Source organism: Nesoenas mayeri, assembly GCF_963082525.1.
Source record: "Nesoenas mayeri genome assembly, chromosome: 1".
In the NCBI taxonomy this organism is placed as follows: Eukaryota; Metazoa; Chordata; class Aves; order Columbiformes; family Columbidae; genus Nesoenas; species Nesoenas mayeri.
This window is the reverse complement of record NC_137541.1, coordinates 116,090,905-116,100,811: the sequence shown is the minus strand read 5'-3', so window position 1 is coordinate 116,100,811 and position 9,907 is coordinate 116,090,905. Positions and strand designations below refer to the sequence as shown.

Sequence of the window (9,907 nt, the reverse complement as noted above, 5' to 3'; positions counted from 1 at the left end):
TGGAATCACACCACTTCAACTGAAGGCCGTCCATATGAATACCAATGAGACGCTCACCCCATCGCTGTTGGGCCATTAGCGGTTTGCCTTCACCAATGCAAGAAGAGCAAGGTGATGGAGGATGGAGTGCAACTGCATCATGGAGCTTTCATGCCTGTGTGCTCCTGTGGGAGTAGCATCAGGGTGCATGGCAAGTGATGTGGCCCTGAGCAGTGATGAAGCACTCCTTGTACTTGCAGTTTCTCCCTTCTGCTGCCCTCTTGCCCCAGGGCAGCCTCAGGCCCTGCAGCACTACACCCTCCTGGAGCTGCTTTAGGAGCACCTCAGCTCATGACACAGTGACATGGACATCCCGAATCCGGTGTAAATTGAGACCGGCATCTCAGCTGGGCTTGACCTGTGGAGTTGTGACATCTTTGGAGGTGTCTCAGTCACAAAATATCATTGATTTGTGACGTGACTCTGAGCCATGGACTTGTAACAAACAGCAGCAGGTTTACCAGCTGAAACAGGGTTGTGGAGAAGAAGTCCAGTCCAAGAAAGCAAAAAGGCAAATGCCTAATTGAACTTGGTTTCTATTAAAGAGATTCAAAGCAAAAGAAAAAAAAAATACTTATGAGTTGGCATCATCTGTGTAATCAGTGAACCAGACCCTTTGCTAAGACCTTAGAAACAACGGTTATGGAAGAATGAACTACTCTAATCCAAGCTTTCATGGCAGTAGAAGTCCCATCTGGGCCTTTGAGCAGCCATATATCGCTGTCCTTACCAGAAGGCTGCTGCTCTTCCAGGTAAGCTTGTCTTTAGCACATGCTTAAGACAACGCCCAAGCTAAGCAGAGAGTTACACGGAAAGAACGACAGACCGTTGTCCCAAAACCAGGGTTCTTTCTCCCTGGTGTGCATACAAATGAGCCAAATTTAGCACACAGAGATGAAATATCGTTTATTACAGAGCTGTACAAGTTTGGATGCTGGAACAAAGCCAGCATACCAGAAAGAAAAGTAACAGCCATTATACACAAAATCTGATCCCTACTCAGGGCAGTCCTGAAGAGCCAGTTGGTTACACATTTGCGTATTGGTTACATAATCATTTCAGCATATAATGAGCGATGTTCCGCTAAAGGACGCCTTATCCAACAGTCTCGAGATATATATGTAAAAACAAGACTCAACTAATTGTGCAGGCTCCAGAATGTCTTCACTGCAAGGTCAGTAATCTCTCTAGTTTCTGATCAGTTGGTTTGCAAGTCACTCTTATCTTTGTTAGAGGAGCAGACTGACCTAAAACTAAGAGGATTTACACATCTTTAGTCAGCAATTGCCAACAGGATTCATTCTTTCAAGTGGTAATGACTAAAACAGAGGAGAGAGGAGCAAAGTCAGACCAATGCACAGACTCACAGCTCTCACCTGCCAGGTGCTCTGTACCGCTGGAAATGCACATTGCTGATCTCCTGGCTGAGCGCTGAGAGCAGGATCTCGGAGCAGGAGAGCACGAGGTCTGTCCCCGTTACTGCAGGGAAGCTGGAGGCCCATTACGTGCAGCACAATGCCAGCCACGCACTTCCTAGGCAGCCACAGCTCTTTAGAGCAGCACAGGGAAAGTCTTCTGGGGCAAGCAGTTAGTTTGACTATAAGAGACATTTAAATCATCGATCCCCAAGGTCACTGGCCCCGTTGTCACACAGTCAAGTATGATATATAGTCTCCTTCTCCATCACCTGACAGCTCAATCTCTGCTAAAACCTGCATTTTAAGATGCTTCACATTCAGATCTGCCATTCTTGCAGATAAAACAGAGGCATCTCTGAAGCACTAATTAACTTGAAAGCCATACTCAACAACTGAACAGTAAGATGATCTTCAGCTTTAATGTATTTCAGCACAGAGAATGAAAATGTGGGTTAGAAAAACAATTCACTCATGAGGCATCCGTACTTATAGGAAGTGAAATACAACCATTTGTGCCCAATGTCCTACCATCTGTGTTGAGCCTATCGATAAACCTCTCCTGACAGGAAGAAATACTGCTCCTGTAAACGCATCCTTAACATAATATGCCTCTACAGCATTGGGCTAGACTAGGTTTGAAAAACAGCCTTTTATAACACACAGATGAATTTAGCACTTAAGAAGATTAATGGATTCGTAAATAGCCTGGGAATCCAAAGTCATTGAATTTAGTTCACGGAACAGGTCAAATAGGCATTTATCAAACCATCTGGCATCTTTCTTCCCTGGGGAAAAATCTGGTCGAGCTACGGAGAGCTGAGGAGCCATCGCAACACGGAGGGCTTGCTTTTCCCTGTACTCAGCTTTCCTCTAGAAATTGCTGGTGCTAATTAGAAAGTAGCTGATGTTCCTGGCCAGAGTGCTGCAGACCAAAGCAGACTGCCCCAAGGCATGTCTCTTGACACCGCCGGGGATGCCACCGTTTTGCTGCTAAAATGTGCAGGCAAAAAAGCATCTTCCCTGTTTCACACAGCAGCTGCTCAGGTAGCTCAGGTAGCTCAGGAGCACAGAGTCATTTTGCACATGGGCTGATATTGGCTTTCTCCAGAGCTGGTCACCCTACAGGCTATGGGACCGCCTGTGGGGTTGTTCACAGACGTTCTATTGTCTAAGTGATGGTGGAGGCCGAGGGCATTAACTCTCGCTCACATCTGGGCTGCTCCAGACAGTGTGAACAGACCCAACCCAAGGTACCTTTGCTGAAGTGTTGAGCCCTTTTGGAAAAAGGTTATTTATTTCCCCAGTTCTCCCAGGAAATCACACATGTAAGACGGCACAGGAGCTGCTAAGACAAGGTCTTGTGCATTAATTTGTACATTACCCACCATTTTTCAGCTGCTTCGTGCTCAAAGTCCATCTTCAGCTGGCCTGTCCTTTGTGTATGCTTTTGATTGCTCACCGATGTGTGACTGGAGGAGGGGGCAGAGGCAGGGACAGCTGCTCTCAGTTGGTTTTAGCCAATGTGTTGTCCATACTGAACCCCCATCTTAGCAAAGCATGAGCCAGAGGGGCTCCCCCTCTGCTGCTGCTGCTGCTCCAGAACCTGAGGAGACCCAGCTGAGGCAGAGGTGGAGTTCATGTTTGTGTTGAACTGCTCGTGAAAAAGCAAGGGTTGGGGAAAAATAAATGGTTTAGGTAAATGTTTGAGAGGGGTTTTTTAAATTAATTTCCATTTTTATTCCTATTTCATGACATTTTAGCAGTAATACAGGATTACATATGTTGTATGATTTCATATGAAGAGGTACATCATAGTACCATAAGCCACGTATAATGATTTAATATAGTTAAATTATCGCAGAAGTTAATTTCTATATAGTCACTTATTTTTTAAAGCATTGTTACTTAACACAAATGTAAGCACGGTCACATTCTACGTGACATAAAGCATAAAGCATCTGGTCTTTGTGCTGCAATAATTAGCTTGCCATTTGCTCTAGCCTGTAAAAAGGACATTCATATGCACACATTTGAGTAGCCTACAAAAAACCCATGAGAATAATTCAAGGTTCTCAAAAAAAAAATGGGTTTTGAGAAGTTAATTTATTTCTGTGAGGAAAATATCAAATTATTTTATTAATGTGCTCTGATGATACATAAAACATGATAATTCTTTCTGGTTATATTAGCAGCTTTCATTGAAGATTCCAAAGATAAAACATGTAAGATGCCGTATAAAGGAAAATGATGGAATGGTTGCTTAGTAGAGCATAAGATGACATGCTATGTGGTACGCATTAGTGGTGGAAATATAAAACATTTAGTAGGGCCTGGTTGCATTTGTCATCACCATGTTCTGCCCCTGCTGTCATGCCATGAAATAATCTACAAATAAAAAACAATATCTTCCTTGAAACAGTATATTCATTGAAAAATAAAAACACATTGAAATGACACTAATAATAAGCTCTTAAGTTTCAGTAGCTTTGTCTCAGGGAAGAATGTTTCGACAAACACGGATCCATCTGTTTCTCCTGCATCTGTGCCAGGATGGCAGGGGGAGAAAGGATCGAAACCTGTCTGTAGTCATGGCCAAAACATTGTCCCCAACCCAGACCTATCTGGGGCAGGTGCCTTCCCCAGGTGCTGCTCTCCTGTCCATGAGGTCTAGAGCTGCATCTCTGGATGATGCCCAGGACAGACCTGCTCCCCACACACCCGCTGTGAGTGTGGGTGTCTGTCAGGGTATGAAGAGTGGGTCTGGTTTTGCTGCCCCACCTTGCTCTCATAAAGTCAATGGTTGGTTCAACTGGAGTTGGCCCGTCCGCACAGATCCCTCTTCCCCTCACTCCCAGCAGAGGACATCACGTCTCTACGAGAAACTCAACCCGATGGCTTTTCCTTCATTGCTCATCTTCCACACAACACTGTGAGTGTCTGGGAACCTCTGCCACAGCTCAAGGCAGATTTCTCACCTGGAGTGGTGAACCAGATCCCACCAGCTCCCTGGTAAATCTGGAGTCAGATCCAACCAACCTGCCCAGGAGAATTTGGAGCCAAATAAGTATCCAATGCCCGCAACATGAACTTTTCCCTAATGACCAGGAAGGTACAGGGACTAAATGCGCAAGCAGGACCCATGCTCCAGGCAGCCTTCAGACTATTTAACTTGCAAAACAATCACTGTGAAAAGTGCTGGGAGGTAAAAAGAGGAGGCAGCTTCAATACTGTCTTCCCCCATCCCAGAAGAAACCCCATCAGTCAGTCCATCCGGCTGTGTGGTGTTACTGAAGACTTCAGTGGTGTTTGCCACCTCTTCGGGAAGGCCCATCTGGAGCAAGAGTTTAGTAATAAGGCTGTTGAACTTGCTTTCCGTGGTAGACCAAGGCTCCTCACTTGGAGTTGGGCCTTCAGACGTGAAATTTAGCTCCACTGGGTCGAGACAGTAACCTTCTGGTGATCTCTCATAGAGCACATCTATCAGGTCAATCCCAGCTACTGAGGAGGGGGAGGCACAGGGGATATCCCTGACGAGCCTGTAATTCTCCATCCACTCCTTCAGCCACTCGATGCGGCAGTCGCACTCCCAGGGGTTGCGGAAGAGGTACAGCCGCCCCAAGAAATACACGGGCTGGAAAACAGAAAAGGGCAGGGTCGTGAGGTTGTTGCTGTTCAAGTGCAACGCGACCAGGCTGGTGAGGTTTTCAAAAGCCCCTTCCTCAATGTAGTTGATCCTGTTGCGGTCCAGGTAGAGGACCTCCAGCTCCCCCAGGTCCCTGAACCACGTGTTGGAAATGTTTCTGAGGAAATTTCCTCCCAGGTTGAGCATCTTCAGGCACCTCAGGCCATCAAAGGAGTTTTCTGGAAGCTCGCTGATCAAATTGTCATTCAGGTACAGGTACTCCATCTTCTGGCAGCCCTGAAAAGCTCGTTCATGAACAACGTTTATCCTGTTGTCCTGCAGATTCAGGTATTTCAGCCTGGTCAGGCCCTGCAAGGAGTTATAGGCTACCGCTTCGATCCTGTTTCTCTCCAGGTAAACATGGGTCAGGTTCTCCATGCCCCTGATGGCACCTGGGATCCTCCGGAAGTTGTTCTGGAAGCAGAAGAGCTCCTGCAGAGCATGCAGCTCGATGAAGATCCTGTCTGGGATGTTGAAAAGGTTGCAGTCTGCTAGGTCCAGCTTGACCAGCCGTCTGAGAGCCGTGAAAGTCCGTGTGTGGAGATACCGAATGTACTCATTGTGGGCCATCTTCAGCTCCACCAAACTAGGCAGACCCTTGAAAGCCCCTGGGGTGATGAAGGAAATATTGTTGTGGTTGAGTGACAGGGATTTGAGGGAAGGCAAGGTCCCAAAGGCTCTCTCAGAGAGGAACTTGATGCTGTTTTTGTCCAGGTTGATAGAGGAGGCTTCACAAGGGAACTGGCTGGGGATCTGCCCCAGACCGGCACGATCGCAGAGGACGGAGCAGCTCCGCTCTTGGGTGCACACACAGTTGGCAGGGCAGGACCGCACGCAGGCCCACACCGTGTGGACATGGGGGACCCAAAGGAGCACTGTCAGGAAAGAACACCCCCTCCCCATGGAGGCATGGGAGGGGAGAATCAGGATGCATTGTTAGCAAATACATTAGCCACAACAGGAAGAAGAGATTACGCTGTCTTTGCCTCCCTTATAGCCAGGCTAATTGTCCCTGGCTACCTGAACACCAGTGCTGGCTGGGGAGGTGTCGTGAAAGATTCCCAAAAAATCTTGTGCTAGGATTTTTAAACCCTCCAAGAAGGTATCTATATAACATAATCTAGAATGTCATCTCTGATTAATTTCTCTCCCCAACAGGCGGAGTCACCTAGACTAGAGTATTGCTCAGTGTCTCTGTGACTGGTCTCTCTGAAAGCTGATGGGAACACGGTTTGGCCGGGGAGCAAGCAGAGATGCTTGGAAGCCCAGCAGCTGTGGATGGTCTGCAGTATTTTTGTGGGGAAGGGCAGTGTATGCTGGTCCAGCAGTGGGCAGGGGAGATCAGTTAGTTCCCTGGGACATACTGAATCCGTTCTTTTTGCTTCCTTCTTTTCTTTGTTCATTTAACCTAATGTTTCGCTACTAGAACATGAGCTGGTGCAAGGGGACATATCAGCTGCTAAGGATGCAGTACAGTGCTTCAAAACATGTTCCCACTGTGTTTTGGTAGAACAGCATGAGGAAAAACAAATTAAGGGATATGGTTCAACTGCTTTTTTCATTATCTCATCGTAAATGAGATACTTTGCACCTTCAGCACAACTTTTACTGTTTTGCCCATTCTCAGGACAGTCACCATAGTGCCTTATGCTTGATGGGAGCAGCCACTCTGTCCTTTTATTAAGCTGACATGGGAGGTGTGTGATTATTGTGGTTTCTTTTCAAGTTAGTCCCATGCAGGTGGATGTATAACAAGAAGATAAGGAGAAAGTTCTTGCGGAGAAATCAGAGAAGAATGAAAGGGAGATATCAGCCTCCAGAGATAGGGTTTTTTTTTTTTGGGAAAAAACATCCAGTCAACAAGTCATCTGCAAAATAAACTCATTAGAGAGGAAGAACTGAAGGCAGATCTCATTGTGCAATTGCTGTCACAGGCACATCCCACCTGCCACTCAACAAAATGAGCAGCCGCTCCAGCAACCTCTCCACGTAGTCACTAGCAGGAAACACTGGGATTGCTACTGACTGCTTTTTCTGCTGCAGTTTATTGACTCCTACACAAGCATCATCCTTTTATATCGTTTTACAACGAGGCATGAGACATCAACAGCTTTGCCAACAGTCACCTTTCTTAGAGCATTGCTGGAACCATGTGGTTGCTGCTCAGTGCATGTCAAGTCTCAAGGGCCAAGGAACAGACTTTTCCCCACACTCCTGCTGACCATCTGGAGAGAGAAGCTCCCAGCAGCTGGGCTGCCTCTCCCCACCAGTTTGCAGCACAGCAACTGCCCACTAAAGCTGCATTCCCGGTGGACATTTTTATTGACAGACTTGTGAAAGGACATGCCAGCAGGTGTCAAGCTTTTGTTTTTGCAGCATCTAAGGTTTTAATGTACAGACCAAATGACAAGTCGAACTGAAATTGCTCTGCCCTTTCTCTGTCCTTTTTAAAGGCAACATGCACGGTACTGTAAGTACTGTATTGAGTTCACGCTGCCTGTGCCTTATTCAAGCAGGAGACTTGCAAAACCAGTTGCTGGGCAGGTCTCCATTGTCAGAACATCAACCCATGAGCTGCCCAGCCTGGCTCTGTTCGACCCAACCTGGTCATGCTGTGTGGAAGAGGGATTTAGGTATTTGGAGGGCACATCTCAGAGGACTTTAACGGTATCCTCTTTATTGAAATTCAGGTCCCACCAAACCTGGCCACACTATTGTGACTAGAGAATTAGCAAAACAGCAACACTTCAAGGATAAATGATGGTGAACGACTCTGAGAGGTGAAAAGGACTTAGATTGTCTTTTTGTTTGTTTGTATGTTGTTCTTTTTCCTGAGCCCTTATCTAACAGCCATGGCTAAAGGAAAGTCCCCTATGATCAGGCCCTCTGGCAGACAACAGGGTGAGAAGTTTAAGGACAACAGGGGCAACAACCTGCCGGCCTCAGTTTGCTCTTTGCTCATGCAGGATGCTCAGGGACTGCCTGGTTTGCTACCCTTTGCACAAGTTCACACTGCTGCTTGCGAACAGGGGCATATGTTGTTTTTGTTACACAGTTACATAAACTGAGAGCCAGACAGATTAAGGATTTGCCAGTTCCCAAATGTCTGGCGGCAGGTGGCTGTCTAGAAATGATGGATGCGGTTGTTGCTGCTAGAACGAGAGCCTTGCATGGGCTCATGGTGACATCCAGAAGGGCACATATGCACAGGTTGCCCTATACATGGGACTGTCCCAAGCAAGTTCAATGTTTAGTTACAGCTGCCCCAACCTCAGTCCCATCTCTGGCCTTCAGAGTAGACCTCCCTTAGCATGTGTACACTGTCTGCAGCGTAGGAATGAGCAGGCTGATAACCAAATCCCCTCCTTCCCCTCCTTGCGTGCTCTCTAATCACTTGATAAAGGAAATGTCTGTACCCCAGCCATATCCAGCCTGTTCTCCTTATTCTCAAAGGTTTTTTAGTGCCAAATCTGGGTCTTTTGCTAGTGACATTTCACAGCACACTTCCAAGATCTCTATTCATGAGTGTATGTCTTTGCATTGAGCAGTACATAGAAAGCAAACACTTGAGGACCATCCAACTAGCAAACAATCCCCTGACATTAGGAGCTCAGAGAAACCCCCTCAGCCACCACAATCTTTGTGGCTTCCTCTCTTCTCTTGCAAAGGAAATTGACCAAAATCCTTCATCCCTCACCAAACCCTCAGAACTGCTGCTCAGAGCACAGATCAGATCTCCTCTGTTGGTCAGCTCTCCTCTGACCAATATAATACAAAACATTCCCACTTCCCCTTCCTTGCTCCTTGCCCTTGCCCAAAAAGAATGTTATTTGCTTTTAACGCTGTGGCAGCAGAGGCAGCAGACAGGGCAGCAGCTGGAAGATGCCTCCAGCTCGTTGGCACAGAGGGTGCTCCGGTGAGGTGTGTGTTAAAGGGTGAAATACAGCAGTAAGGTCAGAAAAAGTTCTGAGATTAAGGAATAAACAAAATTCCACCCAGGGATGATCTCTATTGCTCTTTTAAATACTGTGGTTATTCAGTATTTGAAAGGAAGAGTGAGAGACCAAAAACATGTTTGCAGAGCTTTTGGAAGGGTAAAAAAAGACAATCATGGCAATAATTGAATATTTGACCTACACTTTTCTCAACGATCTGTCTAATGCACTACTGGGTAATGCAGAGTAAGAGCATACTCACCATTTACAATGATGGCAAACATTACCTTGAATATTCACTAGTGGCATTTCAGGTCTGGCAAGCAAACTTGAGGGATCTAAAAGCACACAGGAAGAGCAGAGACTGGTTTCATCCTCTGTCATTTCCCTGCATCATTTTCCCAAAATAAGCTCTGTGTTCAGAAAGGAAGAAGGAAAAAGTTCTTCTCCCACACACTTTCAAACTGAAGAAGTTCCCAGCACCTTCCTAATGAGCGTCTTTCTTCCACCACTGACCTTCTCAGGGAATCTTGCAGCTTTCTGCTACTCCTTTTCATGAGCTCATCTACATCCTTCCCACCAGCTGCACCAAGGACACGTTTCCATTATCTGAGGTGAGAAAAGATCACCAACAGCAAGAGACTGGCCATCTCCAGGCCAGGTACTGGTGTAGAGGAGCGTAACCAGCTTAGTGTCAAACAGTTAAAACTAAAATTCCCAACAGAAATCACCTAGATGCATTGCTTACCCAGCCGGGCAGTGGCTGTGTCCTCCCTCCTGCTCCTGAGGCTGCCATTAGCCATACGAGTCAGTTTCTGAAAAATTGGCATTTT

General features: G+C 46.5%; 1 protein-coding gene across 1 annotated transcript; it reads right to left on the bottom strand.

The window, feature by feature from the left end:
- Positions 1-4,617: 4,617 nt before the first annotated feature.
- On the bottom strand, positions 4,618-9,358 carry NYX (nyctalopin; the record flags this gene model as incomplete). Its single annotated transcript, XM_080361541.1, has 2 exons — positions 4,618-6,014; positions 9,337-9,358. 2 exons carry the CDS (start codon positions 9,356-9,358, stop codon positions 4,618-4,620), a joined length of 1,419 nt encoding a protein of 472 aa, XP_080217667.1.
- Positions 9,359-9,907: the final 549 nt, after the last annotated feature.